At 50.5% G+C, this 15,168-nt stretch overlaps 5 protein-coding genes across 5 annotated transcripts; 1 reads left to right on the top strand and 4 right to left on the bottom strand.

Annotated features, from left to right (window-relative positions):
• Positions 1 to 111: 111 nt before the first annotated feature.
• C8Q71DRAFT_711039 (cytochrome P450) lies at positions 112 to 3,625 on the bottom strand (the record flags this gene model as incomplete). The annotated part of the gene is made up of 12 exons (XM_047920786.1): positions 112 to 196; positions 245 to 377; positions 433 to 581; positions 635 to 716; positions 773 to 795; positions 851 to 1,007; positions 1,128 to 1,271; positions 1,322 to 1,441; positions 1,498 to 1,649; positions 1,694 to 1,816; positions 3,339 to 3,416; positions 3,474 to 3,625. The coding sequence occupies 12 exons, from the start codon at positions 3,623 to 3,625 to the stop codon at positions 112 to 114; spliced, it is 1,398 nt and encodes a 465-aa protein (XP_047777182.1).
• A 1,394-nt stretch (positions 3,626 to 5,019) lies between these two features.
• C8Q71DRAFT_711270 (cytochrome P450) lies at positions 5,020 to 7,250 on the bottom strand (the record flags this gene model as incomplete). Its single annotated transcript, XM_047920800.1, has 12 exons — positions 5,020 to 5,110; positions 5,171 to 5,314; positions 5,366 to 5,497; positions 5,547 to 5,628; positions 5,677 to 5,699; positions 5,755 to 5,921; positions 6,064 to 6,186; positions 6,243 to 6,358; positions 6,414 to 6,565; positions 6,623 to 6,814; positions 6,868 to 7,000; positions 7,055 to 7,250. The coding sequence occupies 12 exons, from the start codon at positions 7,248 to 7,250 to the stop codon at positions 5,020 to 5,022; spliced, it is 1,551 nt and encodes a 516-aa protein (XP_047777181.1).
• Positions 7,251 to 8,483: 1,233 nt separating this feature from the next.
• C8Q71DRAFT_725178 (uncharacterized protein) lies at positions 8,484 to 9,469 on the top strand (the record flags this gene model as incomplete). Its single annotated transcript, XM_047921673.1, has 4 exons — positions 8,484 to 8,638; positions 8,841 to 8,967; positions 9,025 to 9,207; positions 9,296 to 9,469. 4 exons carry the CDS (start codon positions 8,484 to 8,486, stop codon positions 9,467 to 9,469), a joined length of 639 nt encoding a protein of 212 aa, XP_047777180.1.
• Positions 9,470 to 9,696: 227 nt separating this feature from the next.
• On the bottom strand, positions 9,697 to 12,203 carry C8Q71DRAFT_152516 (cytochrome P450 monooxygenase). Its single transcript, XM_047916635.1, has 13 exons — positions 11,822 to 12,203; positions 11,632 to 11,764; positions 11,367 to 11,558; positions 11,132 to 11,280; positions 10,964 to 11,082; positions 10,805 to 10,913; positions 10,732 to 10,745; positions 10,517 to 10,683; positions 10,440 to 10,462; positions 10,308 to 10,389; positions 10,127 to 10,255; positions 9,931 to 10,074; positions 9,697 to 9,877 (listed from the first exon to the last, which is right to left on the bottom strand). The coding sequence occupies exons 1-13, from the start codon at positions 12,018 to 12,020 to the stop codon at positions 9,802 to 9,804; spliced, it is 1,536 nt and encodes a 511-aa protein (XP_047777179.1). The 5' UTR covers positions 12,021 to 12,203; the 3' UTR covers positions 9,697 to 9,801.
• A 276-nt stretch (positions 12,204 to 12,479) lies between these two features.
• On the bottom strand, positions 12,480 to 13,815 carry C8Q71DRAFT_725176 (uncharacterized protein; the record flags this gene model as incomplete). Its single annotated transcript, XM_047921672.1, has 7 exons — positions 12,480 to 12,634; positions 12,714 to 12,867; positions 12,895 to 12,983; positions 13,037 to 13,099; positions 13,126 to 13,305; positions 13,489 to 13,614; positions 13,719 to 13,815. 7 exons carry the CDS (start codon positions 13,813 to 13,815, stop codon positions 12,480 to 12,482), a joined length of 864 nt encoding a protein of 287 aa, XP_047777178.1.
• Between the last annotated feature and the right edge of the window lie 1,353 nt (positions 13,816 to 15,168).

Raw genomic sequence — 15,168 nt, 5'->3', positions numbered from 1 at the left:
CTGCACTAGACTACACCTCGCGTTTATGAACTTACACTACGACCCAGAGACGCATATTCGAGCCTTCAAAAGTTCAGATTCTATTGGGGAATAGATGTACACGGTGAATCATCAGATCTCTGAGAAACAGTCAATGACCAGTTGTCGGCTCTTCTCTGAGCGAGGGCGAATGCTGCAAGAGAAGGAGTCAGGATGACTAGAGACGACATCAGTATAATGAACATCACAAGACAATGTCACTTACATGACGGCGCCACTATGAAGCTTGGGTGCAGGCATGATCTCTTCGCCGTTTGCATTCCGTGCTTTCCTTATCTGCATGGTCGCTACAATGCTGACAGCGGCAAGCCAAAGGTTGTCGTCGGCGAAGAATTGGCCTGGTCATATCCTATGTAATGTTTAGTACAACAATTCTTCAAGAGACCGTGCGACGCCAGGCTACTGACCTGCGTCCAAAGCCGAAAATGATCCTCTTCGGGTCTCGCATGTCTAATTCTTTGTCTGGACCCATGCCTAGGAACCTTTCGGGCTTGAAGAGCTCAGCCGGCTCTGGATACATCTCGGGGTCCCGCAGCATCGCCCTACAAGGTAGGTCTCAGTAGCGAGAACTTGGAGCTGTGATCGAGACACATACCATATGTTCGGAATTATCATGGATCCCTTGGGAATGTAGTACCCGCGATAGACATCGGCTTCCGCAGCCTGGTGTGGGATCCCTATAAGGACACGTCAATCATCAGTGCTTTTGACAATGCGAGCCGGGAACACTTACCCGTGGGAGCTGCTGGACACCAACTGCAGGTAAACCATGAACATGACAACGCTATTCAATTGATAGCTTTTTTCGTACCGGTATACCTCTCTAATGATGCTCTCAAGATACGGCAGCGACTTTCTGTCCTCAAAAGTTGGCAGCCGTGTGTCACCAACAACACTGAGGACCTCTTCTTGAGCCTTTGCAAATATGTTGGGATACTGCACCATGACGAGCACGAATATAATCATGCCTGTCAAAGACTAACACTCGTCAGTGCTCACAAGTACGACCATTCGTATGAGTGACAGTCTATTTCACCGTGTCTGTGCCCGCTATAGGTTTAGTCAGCAACATGTCGCCACAAAATCACGGACATCAGCATCAACAGCGCGCCCACCTGCATATAAAGTACCTGCGGCACCCTTGATTTCACGCTCGTCCTCTGTTGTTGGAGTGCCGTTCTTCGAGCAGTCTTCTATCATGCCTGTCGTGAACAAGGGTTTTGCGATGCCGGCTGCCTGCACCAAAATTAAGTTCCAGTAGTCCACATAGAACTGAATGTACGTGCCATATCCATCTTGACCGCTTGATAGGGTAAGTCTTCTGTAGCTGCAATGGCGTCGCGAGCCGTCAACGCAGCACGCTTGAAGCCTGCGCCAGGCATCCACGTGGGTATGTATTTCACTGAACGTTCTTAACATAAGTTATGAGCACCGAATCAGGGTCAAGCTGTCACCAACAGAATGGGAAAAAGTCGACCGTTGCGGAGCCAAATCCACTGCCGCCAAATGTCGCCACGATTCCGTCCTCGACGAGCCGAATGAAAGCATCGCCGTTAAGGGAAGAAATTGTGCGTCCATAACCCATCTCAAAGATCATCGACGCAGTGTAGCTATTTAACAGTCAGTCATGGAATGACGATCATTTTGTTCACACACGCACTGCTTCAGGTGGGACATGAAGTCGTCTGGGCTCTTGAGAAGATTGTGCAGTAGACGACGTGCTTCACGGAGCTGCAGGGGATGATAACTGTCTACTGCAGCTCTGGCGACCAATGCCCTCTGATACCACTTCTGTTGAACTTCGACTATTTCAGGTGTTATCACACGGGATAGGACTTATCCTTACCCGTTATGGACTTATGTTCTTCATTGCTACATATTACGTACATTCTTGATGGACTTGATCCAGACCTGTAGCACATGACTTGTTCTAGACCTGTATGGAACATTCCACATGGTTCCATCATATTCCAGATCATTCCTTGATCACATCACTTCGCATCATTGATCACATCATTGATCTAGGCCTGTCCAGTCCTTTCCAGTGCCTTCCAGCATGTTCTATCTATAGTGCCATATCACATCATCCTGATGTATTCGCTCATTGCACTATATTGCATCATCATGACACGACGTGTGTACGCCTTACTCATCCTGCTACAGGCTTACACATAACGCTTACTTACACTTACTGTATGATCATGTGATGACTCTCTCATGTGTATATGTTATGGATATCTCTAAGAATCCAAGTCTGACTTATATGCCTCGAGTCATCACTATTGTTCTAAGCTCCGCTATTGTCGGTAAGGTTCATTAGGTAAGCACAATGGCATTACCGACGATTGGGTGAACACACCTCTCGGTAACTTCCGGCAACTTCCGGTAATTGCCGAAATCCCTTTCAAGACTACAATACCGACGGAACGACGGGCCGAGACACCGAGGACTATTGACTGTCGGTAATGGCAAGGCCGAGGGATCACCGAGGAGAGGCTGCACTGACACTTTGGACTTAGCTCGGTGAGGACTTGGGCTGTGAGATCTTACATGTATCAAGTACGGTACGTAGGACAGCCTTGGACTGGTAGTAGTGTACAGGATTGAGACATAGAAAATGTATATAAGACGAGACGAAAGACTGCGGCAATACATCTACACTCTTTACCGAAATTCACCTTGTGTGCCACACGAAGACTAAGTTAGCCATACTAGCCACTCGACCACTCTCACTGAGTTCTTACCGACGCACTCTAAGACCTGTGATTGTGAGACCTTACTTAGTACAGTCCTCGCGCTACTAGTAAGGTCTAAGTAACTTCAACTGACTACAAGAGTCGGGTTCATCGGAGAAGGTTCATCATACTGATCAACATTCTAACATCGCTTCTCGGTAATCATTTATTACCGACACTTCGGTAACTGCTCTACTGGACTTAAGCATTACCGACGCTTCCTTCTGAGTTACCGAGTATTGAATACCTCGGTAATCTATTCATTTAATCATACAACTTCGTTACTATTCCTCTGTAATGAAGGAGACATCCTCTACTCTATTGCTCGACTTCAAGTAACTGGTTACCTTGAAGTAAGTATTATACTAATCCTAACCCAGACTCCAACAGTATATATACTGGGCTGGATGCCCCTGTAATGTATTGGTCTCTCCTCTTGTCTTACGCCTGCTGAGTCTTCCCTCTCAGTCTCTTGAGACCTTGCAAGCCCTCCATTGACTGCTGTCCTTAACTGGTCTTGTAGTCTGTTAAGTGTTGCCTTCACACTTGCCACTCCCTTTTCACTCCTTGTTCAACAACTTCCGGTGGCGCCGCCACCCGTCGTCATATTGCCGAAACGCGATGTTTCCCGTCCATCCTATCCTATATCACAAGGTTTCAATGCACGAATGATAGTTCCGCGTGAGCAGCCGTACGCACAGTTCGATGTTCCGCACAAAGCGGGGTCTGTTGGAATATTTTGCGCCACGTTTCTCCATGAGATCATAGGCTGCCTTGACCGAGCTGATTATGATCGTGGGTTGAGTGAAGAACTCAGCGTAAATAACGTCCCCTTCGGTCGAGTGAGTCATTGCGGGACGTCTAAGACGCAGAAGTAAACATACCATATTGAGCAGCCCATTCCATGAAAGTCTTGTGCTGGTAGAGCTGCGGCAGTTGGTGGATGTTGCCCAGGAAGGGTACACATGGCGGTCCCGGGGGAAGATCACGACGCTTCGACATCTTCAGGTAGATCGAATACAGAACGCATAGGGCAAGTGCCACTGAGGCAGCCGCTCCAGAGAGCAAGGCGGAACCAACCATAAGGGGCACGTTGGAGACGGGAGGAGGAGGTGGGTCCATTCAAGTTGTTCCTTTATGGGCCGCGCAGACAAATATGCTCGTGATTCGGGTCCTGAGCTAATGACCCTGAATGCTCAGCGGCAACTCACACATATCAAGCGGTACTTGGTAGGCCCGGTGAGGTCATGCAGAACTGGGGTTGCGTCGCAAGGTTCGGTCTCATGCTATTACCTGACCACACCTTTCAGGACAAACAACAGGACGAACGAAGATTTCAGGACTCACGAGAAGCGAACAGAATCCTCTAAGGTTTAATGCAGCACTTGAGACACTGCTACTTGGGGTTGAATTCCCGGATCGTACTGCGAATGCCATTTGCCTGTGACGTCGGCCGAGAGACCCGCCAGGTAGGTGCGACTGTACAAACAGCCTACTGCAGAGGCGACGCAAGCGTAAGGAAGCGGTCGAGATTGGAGCAAAATTATTCCTATGTGCGACGCACTCAGAAGAAACACTGTTGCTTGCTCAACCATTCGGATGGGCTGCTCAGCGCCCTGAAATGTGATATATGACTGAGTTTGTAATGTTTGGGCACCATACAGCGCACATCGCCCGTGAGGAAGATCAATTCGGAGCTGATACTATGCACGTCAACCGCTGAAAAGGGGGACACGCCAACATGGTGCTCAATGCTCCAAGCCTAGATTGCATCGTCAGCTTCCGTTCTATGTTTGTACCTGCCTAGAAGTCAGTTCACGGCGGGAAGTGCGACTCAGATTGCGGCGTAGAATTACTTACGTAGGATATACTTTGTCCTCGATGTGCTAGCTCCGCTCTTCTGTGCAGCTGTTAGAGCTGCTGTTCTGGGCTCACCTTCCGCGGAGCGCGTTCTGAGTCAACCTCATTATCGGGCGAACATCGGGATGGTCGAACAAAAACATCCGTAGTTCAGACGTCACGACAATCTTCGCAAGGGCTATCTTACATCCGCTGAGCCGTTTGGTGCCCTCCGTGAACGTTGTCTGTGAAGCGTGAGATTGTGAAGATCCATTGGGATAAGAGACTAACGCTCTCTATTCGAGTTGATATTATTATGTTTGCTCCTGTAACACACAATTTGACCCGAACGCCGTCATCGAACCGTGCCTCAAGAGCTGGGGTGCCCGAGAGTGATTCATGTACATCAACAGCCTGTATCGTTCAGGCTGTCAATGATCAGCTGTCGAATTTCTTCTGACCGCGGGTGGATATTGCAGACAAAAGGTTCAGGATGACTGTACGGAGCAGGACCTGAGTATCATGTCTACCGTGAAGAAGAAAGTGACGATACTTACATAACTATCCCGCTGAGAAACTCTGGAGTAGGCGTAATTTCCTCGCCGCGTGAATTCAGTGCCTTGCATATGTTCATTGTTGCGGTGATATTCGCCGCTGCGAGCCATACGTTGTTGTCAGCGAAGTATCGCCCTGGACATATCCTGTCCCAGAGTCAGTCATTGCAAGCAATCGGTACTACAGAGTACGTCTACCTCCGTCCGAACCCAAACACAACCTTCTTGGGGTCTCGCAGATCTGACTCTCCGTCTAGACGCAGGCCAAGGAATCGCTCAGGTCTGAATATATCAGGCTCTGGGTACACTTCGGGATCCCGGAACATCGCCCTGTTGTCGTGTCAAAGGTTTATCACAGAACTGCTATGTCGATACACACCATATATTCGGTACGATCATTGCGCCCTTCGGAATGTAGTAGCCGTTATATATGTCATCGTCCGCTGACTGATGCGGGAGGGCTGAGGATGAGAGTTAATGTGCACTCAGTTCGAAGATGAATTATTTACCCGTTGGGAGTGCAGGACACCATCTGAAAGCGAGAGTTCGGTGAGGTTTCTGAACATGACTAGTGCGATTTTGCGCACCTATACACCTCTCTGATGACGCATTCGAGGTACGGTAGTGATGCCCTATCGCCGAGGTCAGGTAACCGGTTTTCGCCAACGACACTGATTAACTCTTGTTGAGCCTTCTCAAAGATTTCGGGATATTGCGTCATGACGAGGACAAAGACAATCATGCTTGTCAACGACTGAAAGTGATGATTATCCCCTGAATAGTGTCACTTCAATGTTCAAAATACCGTGTCTGTTCCCGCTTGAGGACACAATGAGCAGTATTAGATTACACACAACTTGAATAACGGGCAATCTGAAAAGGACTCACCTGCGTACAAAGTTCCCGAAAGTTCCCGAAACGCCCTTGATGTCGCTCTCGTCTTCTTTGGTAAGTGGTCCTCTATTCATGCAGTCTTGTATCATGAATGTCGTCAACGAGGGCTTGGCCACGCCAGCGGCCTTTGCGCAAGCTCAACGTGACAATTGGCCGGGGCAGGTTGCCTTGAGGTACGTACCATATCGGCCTTGACCGCGTTATGGGGTATGTCCTCCATGGCCGTGATAGCGTCCCTAGCCGTCAGAGTCGCCCGCTTCAACCCTGCACCCGGCATCCACGCAGGGACAAACTTCACTAGACACGAAATTCCAGAGGCTATCATGCATAAGACAGCATATCAATGACTTACGGATCGGGAAGACATCCACCATTGCCGAGCCAGATCCGCTCCCACTGAGAGCTTCCCGTATCCCGCCTTGCACCGACTTCATGAACTCATCGCCGTCAAGCGATTGTATGGTGTGACCATAACCCATCTCGAAGATCAAAGATGCAGAGAACCTGGTTGAGACATCTTAAGTCAGTGAGGCAACTGTATGTGCACAAAGTCATCTATACCGCTTCAGATGAGACTTGAAGTCGTTCGGAGTTCGAAGAAGGTCGTGAAGCAAGTGACGCACTTGACGGAGTGCAATTGGCTGATAGCTATTCACAGCGGATCTGGCAATAATGCCGCGCTGATACCACTTCCTGTGTCGCTTCCACTCGTCACCATATTGTCTGAAGCCCATGTTTCCGGTCCAGCCGATCCTGTCCACGAGCAATTGAGCCATTTGATATGACAATTGATCTTCTACACGTACATCTCGTTGATTCGCACGAATCGCGGTCGGTTGGAGTATCGAGCACCGCGCTTTTCCATGAGATCATACGCAACCTTGGTGGAGCTGATAATGATGGCGGGCTGAGTGAAGAACTCGGCATAGACGATGTTACCTACAACGCAGTGAATCATTCTATTTACACGCATATACACGGGTATGGACGTACCGTATCGAACTGCCCATTCCATGAAGGTCTTGTGCTGGTCGAGCTGTGGGAGCTGATGTGCGTTGCCCAGAATTGGGATGTGCGGAGGTCCCGGAGGTAGATCGGGCCGTTTCGACCTTCCAATGAAGAGCGCATACAGTATGTACAATGCGGCGGAAGCCAGGGCGAGAGCCGCGGAGTTGAATGCTGTGGTCATACTGCAGATGGGCAAGCATGTGCTACGAGCGACGCCTGTCCTTTAAGAGCGATAACAATTAGGTTGCGTCAGCTTTCATGACCGGTGCGAGGGCCAGGCATTCTATGGTGATTATCTCACCTCTTTGGGTACTAGATAATCCAATAATGCCAGTTAGGCTTCGGCGCGATAAACGAAGTTCAATTCGATGCACTCAGCTTGATGTCAGTATATAAAAGCGTTGGGCCACTCCAAGGCCACTCGGTCAGGCGGGACCAATGCGGTAACAGAACTGACAGAAGCACGTCAGCAAGCGCAGCGTGGTGATTGAGTCTCGTACCAATCCATGCTTGGAACCCACTCCTGAGTCCCGCTCCAGGGCTGTGGGTACAATGAAGCTGCCACGTCATCAGCACCATAAGTGAATGAAATCGGTCGTCCGAGTCTCGGTCAGGACTAAAGCAACTATGGAACTGTGGAATTCTGTTTTTCCCGCGTTGTTGAATGTGAGAAGCCGATATCAGACGTCCGAAATAGTGTAAGAGCGACCCTGTACGGATGGATGATTTGGTCAGCAGATCATAACGAGGCGTCGATGTACCTTTCGGTTATTCGTGGCCATACATGTAGTCGTGGGCTTGTGATGCTCGACACTCCGGAGTCCGGAGTCCACTTCAAGCCTTTCTGGTCTGATATAAGCACAAGTCGGTCGGCGTCGAGGACAACATGACTCGCCTTACAGTATGGACAAGGTATACGCGCCGATAATGAACGCACTGTACACTCAGTGCCGTATGATTCCGAGTTCTAAGTGGTGTCGCTAGTAGTTAGGTATCAAGGACATGTTAGTCCAGTCTTAGTCCCACACAAGCTTTGCGCATTGCGGAATCATTGCGAAGACGGACGCACGAGGCATACGGTGCCAGAGTAATCTCGAGTCGAAGAACATAAGTATGACATTGACTTAGTGTCACCAACCGGTTGATGCGTGATGCGAACAAACGTTAGCACAGCAGTAGATTCAGACGGACCACAGGCCTACACTGTGAGTTGTACGCGCATGGGTTCCCATCCCTGACTTCAGATTATGGTGTTGCAATTGATATCGCTCCAACTAGGCGGTACGACATACCGCTGAATCTCGAGTCGTGGCCAAGTCGCGGCTAATCCATCGCTATCAATCCTCCGGTGCCCCCAAACAATTGATGATAAAAAGACCATCGAATTTTCATTTCTACTAGGGCCTCGTGCGCTATGGTTGCGAAAGGTGTCGTCACTTGGGCCCAATTCGTTACTTGTCGCGACAGCGGCCAGACAGGACCATGGATACCGACAGAAGCATTAGCCACAGAACGAGAGTTGAAGCTGATCTTGTGTGAAGTATACCAGAAGAGAGCAAGAGGACGGATGTACTGGAAAGTGGGTCTAGCCGTCCAATGAGCTCAACTTCGAGGCGATTGGCAGAGGTCGTTGCACTTGTGACAGGCGCGGAGCGTGCCATGTGACGGGTCGCGAGTGTGACATCCGTCCTCCGAGTCGTCGACCGCAAGTCTCGCGACTCGGTTCCAGGAGACCTATGTTAGTGCATGCCACAAAGTACAATATTCCTAGCATCACCGTCACAGACAGGAAATGGATGGCATGGAATCCCGGAAGCGCGAACCAACCGACGTTCGAAGTTACAAGCTTCCCAATGGCGATTCCACGCGGTATTTGGCGAGAGCATCCTAAGTCTCTGGTACGTCTCTCAATTCGTCTCCACGGCCTCGTAGAGTCTGAGCTTTTGATATGGTAGGGATCCCACCAGCACCGAGTGAGGACGACAGAGTGCCGCGGGTGGTCAGTAGTCACCCCAATCTTCGGTCAATGTTCCTATTCCCCAGACTCTTTCGCCCCTCGCCCGATACGCTTCCTAGACCTGCCGCTGAAGACGCACAGCTTCAAACCCCCGGGACATCGATCTCGGTCACGGGGGACGGTACGTACAGTTATGCATGCACAACACAGGACGTGAACTGCTACTTTTATTCAGTGCGTTAACACCATAACGCTCTTTCAGCAATCAGCACAGTCAGCAGGCTCGCAGACTCGGACGTCGGTGTATGATCATCATGATGCATCCAGCATGTCTCGGGCGATCCTTCGCGGACGCCAATATATTCATGACAGTGACAAGCATAGTGGCGACGCTGAACATCGCAAAAGCGCGCGACTCAAATGGCAAGGAGATAACACCATAGAATCTTGTTCTGGTCTCAGTCGGTGCGTTTTCACGTCAAATAAGCATCCAGCGGTACTGAGCGATACGTCACCCACCCGCCTGAGTTTGTGTGTTCCTTTACGCCTCGGTCGCAGCGGGTAATGAACATGGTCTCCGGGATGCTGGTGAGTCTATCAGAATGATACACGAGTGCGATAACTCTGGCATGGTGGTTCACTAACATGCCTTGTCGTGTGTTAGCATACAGCGGCCCTTCATTGCATTCAATGCAATCCCCTTGTACATACTTGTATGTACCTGACTTTGGCGCCAAATGGTATGCCCTACGGCCAGTGTTCGAACGCGCCACTCTCAAGCAGTACTAGCGATCAATTCTACAGCGTTTTGCGATCGCGCTTTGATTGAGCATTCGAAGTGGACGGGACAGCTAGTCTAACATCAGACACGATGCGGCAAAGTTCAAATGGTACGTTTGCCTACCTTGTGAAACCGGGCTCGTATAAAACCGGGGGCGTAATCTCATTTCCTAAAGCATCTCGGGCTTTCGAGATGTCAAGAGTCGCTATCATGTAAGACATCCCCAACCATACGCTGATGTCTGCGAAGCGACGACCCGGACAGATCCTACGCAATCGTCAGCTTAAGTCTAGCATAGATGACGAGACATAGAGCGTGCCTTCGACCATGTCCGAACACTATATTACGTGGATCTATGCGCTCGACTTCCTCCGCTGTCAGCATCGAAAAACGTTCTGGCAGGAAATCGTCTGGACTAGGGTAATCCTCGGGGTCTCGACACATGAGCCTAGTCGATGAGGTCTGTATAGATGAACAGCGGAAGACGGGATACGACTGACCAGAGATTTGGGATCACAGTTGTTCCCTTTGGGATAAAGTATCCACGATACTCATCGTCTTCGCTCGATGCATGGGGTAGACCTACAAGTCGGTTAGGGATACATGAAAGAGCCAGCCAGAGCGTCACATACTCAAGGGGACGGGACAGATCCAGCTAGGTATACGAGAAGTTAATCAGGAGCTCGTGACATTGTCGCTCGGGGCTTACCGATATGTCTCCTTCTGTATACACTCTAAGTACGGAAGGGAATCCCTGTCCTCCAATGTCGGTAGCCTGTCATGACCGACGACACGATCCATCTCATCTTGCGCCTTCTTGTACACTTCGGGATGTAGAACCATAGCGAGTATGAAGCTTTGCAATACACACTTTGTCTGCAGGACGTATCAGAATTGATACAAGGCACATATAACATAGATTACCGTATCTGTTCCAGCTATTGGTAGTATGACATTCTAGTGAGTGATCAACTTGTGAACAACGTTAGTTCCCTACCAGAGTATGCCGACGTCCCGAGTTGCATGATTTCCGGCAATAGGGGCCCAATCTCTCCTTTGTCCGAGTACTCCTTGATCAGTGAGCCCACAACGGACAACTTGCCATTCTGTACCTCCGGTCCGTCATCTGATAAGCCCTGTACATGGCATGACTCACATTTGCATGCATTTCCGCAAGCGCATATGTTTTGACGTGGGTCTCCTGCAACGCGGCTCTCCCTTCCAATGTACGACGCTTCCATCCACCGCCGGGAAGCCAGGTTGGAGTGTACTTAACTGCAGCAGCCTCAGCGATACTTGCATTGAGTGCGTGGAGCAAGCTTACGTATGGGAATGAAATCCACGAGCGCAGCGCCGGGGGCGGAAGCGGCCGTGGTGCCCTCGATGGTTGTGTCAACGAGCCGAAGATATTCATCGTCCGGTGAGATGACGCTGTGTCCGTACAGTGTCTCCAGCATGGTTGCGCCAGAGAAGCTGCAAGTTGTGATATGAGTGACAGTCGGGCGACAAAGATTAATGACATCTAGAAGAACATAAAGTGACTATGCTCGACGACTCACCGACGGACATGATTTGAAAAGTTGTCGGGATCGATGAGGAGGTTGGAAAGAAGTATGTGAGCCTCGCGAGTCTGAACGGGCAAGTACTGCGCAATTGAAGCTTTGTCGAAGAATGGGGCTTGTAACCAGCGGCGGTGCCTCCTGAACATCTCACCGTAGTTCCTGAGTGCAAAGCTTGCGTCCCATCCCAGACTAAAGCCATAATTCATTTAGCGGTTTGTCCTTGGTCACGATGACTAGGCAGAGATTCGGATGTCGGACGTACAGTTCGATGAATCTGGTTGAATACGGTCTGTCTGAGTACTTCGTGCTGCGCTTTTCAAGGAGATCCCGCACAGCTTTGGCAGAATTCAGGACCAGCACCGGGGTGGCGAACATCTGTAGGAATATAATGTCGCCTGGCGGCGACGGGTCAGAAACTTCCCGATGAACCTCCGAGTATTTTGAATGTTTACCATACACGTCCTTCCACTGGGCAAACACCTTCTCGGGAAAGTCGGAGGACATTTGGTGTGCATTACCCAAAATCGGTAGTGGGCTCGGACCTGGTGGGAGATGCCTCTTGGAAGAGGTTTGAAGTCTCTGAACGACATAGAGGACGATGAGGGTGACAAGTACCAGACACAGAACAACGTCAAGCAATGTCAGAGTCATGGCGGGCTACCAGGGATCTGCGCTTGTAGGTGTGCGGGCCCCGTACACAGTACCGATATACGGTACAACGGGTACTTGACGAATACAGTAGGTTTGGTCCCATCTGGTGTATCCATCGAGCCATAGAATGGAGCGCTATACTGAGGAGTAGCGCAGCGAAGACACCAAGCCGAAACTTTGGTATGTCGGTCAAGGTTCGAGCCTCCGTACAAAATCCGGCCCTGGCGCACATGAGTCAATGTGAGTGTCCAATACGGTATCAGTAACACCGCGAGAACGCTCCCACCTCATGAGGCCCCTTCCGTGTCTTGAGTACTATCCAGGGATGTGGGATGACATTATATGCCTTTCTCCACCCATTTCAAAGTTCTCGACGTCTACCAACTGGACCCGTATCATTTGATGTACGCATTTGCCCATAAGTCGCTAAGATGAAGCACGCTTTCTCGACAAGACGCCTTAGAGCTTCCCTGTCCCTTCCATTCGACACGGAGAAGCTGACACATTTACAAGCGCGATGCCGTTCTGTTTTCGTTCGGTCCTCAATGCATTCGTTTGCACGCCGTGTTCGTGATAGGCCTTACAGCCTGCTGCGATCGTGGCTTGATTGAACACTGGAAGGCGGCCGGTGAACAGAAAACAACATTTGTACGAATCGTCAGCCTCATATTGTAGTCCGAGGATCTGACACACCGTGTTGAACCAGATTCAAAACTCGCAGGTATGACCTCGTTGCTCGCAATGTCCCGTGTCTTGCGGATGTCGGATGCCGCCACGGCCAGACGCTGACGTTTGCGAACCGACGGCCTGGCCAGATGCTGGAGGATGTAGCCGGTTCACTCAATAACTGCAAGCATACGCACATATGACTCACCGGCGGCCACGACCATAAACTATGTTTCGAAGGTCTGTGCGCTCCGAATCTTCGGGCGACAGCTTCCAGAAGCAATCGGGAATGAACGCCTGGGAGTTTGGTCATGCGCGTATAGCTACAGCAATGATCGTCGACAACTCACTCAAAGACAGGACAGGTTCAGCTGCGCTCCATAGCTGGCAGACGTAGAATGAGAGACTCAGCGCTGTCCATCAGGATCTTGCTACTCACCAATATCTCCTTCAGCACGCATTACATGAGGTAGGGATTGTCTATTGTGTACCGTGTACAGTCGGTCGCGGCCAACGGCAGCATCCGATATGATCTCTTGCTGCAGACTCGCGAAGATAGGGAGGGCGTGGCCGTGTCTAGTAGGCTTCGGACACGAACTTCGCTTGCATTGGATTGACACTGAAGATTATTCTGGACGTTCATCCGTCCGATGATTTGCGTGGACAAGGTCTATAGCAACACGATGATACCTCTCAGTTATAGCTGGGTCAAAGCTGGCGGAGTACATAACGAAGGTACTCACTTGTGCATAACTGTAGGTTCACGACAAGCCGCATAGCCACTAGCTTCCAGCGTACTAACCTGCTACTAGGCGAGGATTGAAGGTGAACATTGCACGTTCGAACAGCGACTCGCCCGACGCTCCCGGAGGACTCTGAGGGATCCATTTAACCGCAATCGCAATGGCTGGCAATTGACAACTGCCGCCTGAAGATCCGTGTCATATCCAACGCATAGTGCAGTTTTGATATCGTATTCCAGACAGGTACGAGCGTCGAATGATGCGGGCCATCCAGTGTACAGACTCAGACCTACTCGGAGCTCAGGCCTCAGGTTCGAGGTCGACCTGAGCCGTTGCGCTTGTGACAAGCGCAGAGCGTGCCATGTGACGAGTCGCGAGCGTGACATCTTCCGTCGGGCCTCCCAGTCTTCGACCGCAAGTCTCGCAACTCTCGGAGACCTATGATTATGTGCGCGCCACAGTCTGCAAAGGTCTGCGATATGTCTAGCCTCATCATCACTGACAGAACTTAAGAAATTGGCACGGGATTCCGGCAGCGCGAATCAACCGACGTTCAAAGTTACAAGCTTTCCAGTGGCGATTCCACGCGGCATCTGAATGAAAACATCCTTGTTCTCTCGGTACGTGTCTCGATGTCGTCTATGCGGCCTCCTTATGTCTGAGTTTTTGATATGGTCGGTATTTCGCCTGCACTGAGCAAGGACGACATAGTGCCGTCGATGGTCAGTAGTAGTCACTCCCACAGCCTTTAGTCGATGTTCCTATTCCTTAGACTCTACTCTAAGATTCTTTCATACAACAAACTTACGTGCACTTTAACAGATTCGCGACGCTCGATGAAGATATATATCACGACCAAGCGATTCGCCCCTCGCCCGAGACGCTTCCTAGGCTTGCCACTGAAGACGCACAGCTATAAACCCTCGCAGCATACTAGATCTTGGTCAAGGAGGACCGGTTATGCATACACAACAAAGAAGGTCTATTGCTACGTTCATTCAGTGCGTATACATCTGGACGCTCTTTCAGCAATCGGCTAAGTCAGTAGGCTCGCAGATGTCGATGTATGACCTTGCCATGACTAGCATGATCATGATCGCGGCGTCCGAATGCCCGAGGCGCAAATGGGGAAGATAATACATCGCAGCTCGCAGCTGCTCTTGACTAGGATAGGTGAGTCTTGTAACTATCGTGCGCAGACTGTTTCGCGATACTCGCTGAGTAGCGTTCTATAGGAAGCATCGCGCAGTCAAGTGCTCTATGACGCCACGAATCCAGGCTGTAGGATTGCATGCGTGTCCATATCTCTAACCAATCCGTAAGTACCAGACGTGCGAAGGGTACCAAACGCTCGGCTCAACTGCTCTTGTTCTCATAGTCACCATCAGGGACAGTCGTGGATAAGGTTCGAGAGCGCAGACATTCTCGCAGAAAGAGTGCGGGCGATGTTCTAACTTTGCCTCCGCCATTCATTCGACGTACTCCAGGGACCCGACTCAGGCTTCTACGGATGCTGAAGCGCTGACATCCCGTAGGAAGTCCGAACGTTCAGCAGCCTCCCATCCTTCCCTCGGCTAGAATCAACCAATGCGGGTCCTCCCACGTTCTGTCCATGGCTTGAAGAAACGAGGGTCGGTGGAGAGCAATCTGCGGTAGTTGGCATGTGGCGCAAGGCGAGGGCTGCATCATGATGTACTGAAAACTGAGATTGTCTCGAGGTCATCTTCAGTGCACTTCAG

Source organism: Rhodofomes roseus (assembly GCF_022264815.1).
Source record: "Rhodofomes roseus strain CIRM-BRFM 1785 chromosome Unknown C8Q71scaffold_15, whole genome shotgun sequence".
NCBI lineage: Eukaryota > Fungi > Basidiomycota > Agaricomycetes > Polyporales > Fomitopsidaceae > Rhodofomes > Rhodofomes roseus.
Note: the sequence above shows the minus strand (reverse complement) of the source record. Positions and strands in the feature narration are given on the sequence as shown.

What these genes read in the sequence shown, in the direction of transcription:
- C8Q71DRAFT_152516 (XM_047916635.1), bottom strand. Translation starts at nt 12,020, where the DNA reads ATGACTCTGACATTGCTTGACGTTGTTCTGTGTCTGGTACTTGTCACC. An exon ending in ATACAGAAGGAGACATATCG is followed by an intron (nt 10,463 to 10,516) that starts GTAAGCCCCGAG and finishes TCGTATACCTAG; the next exon opens with CTGGATCTGTCCCGTCCCCT. An exon ending in GTGTTCGGACATGGTCGAAG is followed by an intron (nt 10,075 to 10,126) that starts GCACGCTCTATG and finishes ACGATTGCGTAG; the next exon opens with GATCTGTCCGGGTCGTCGCT.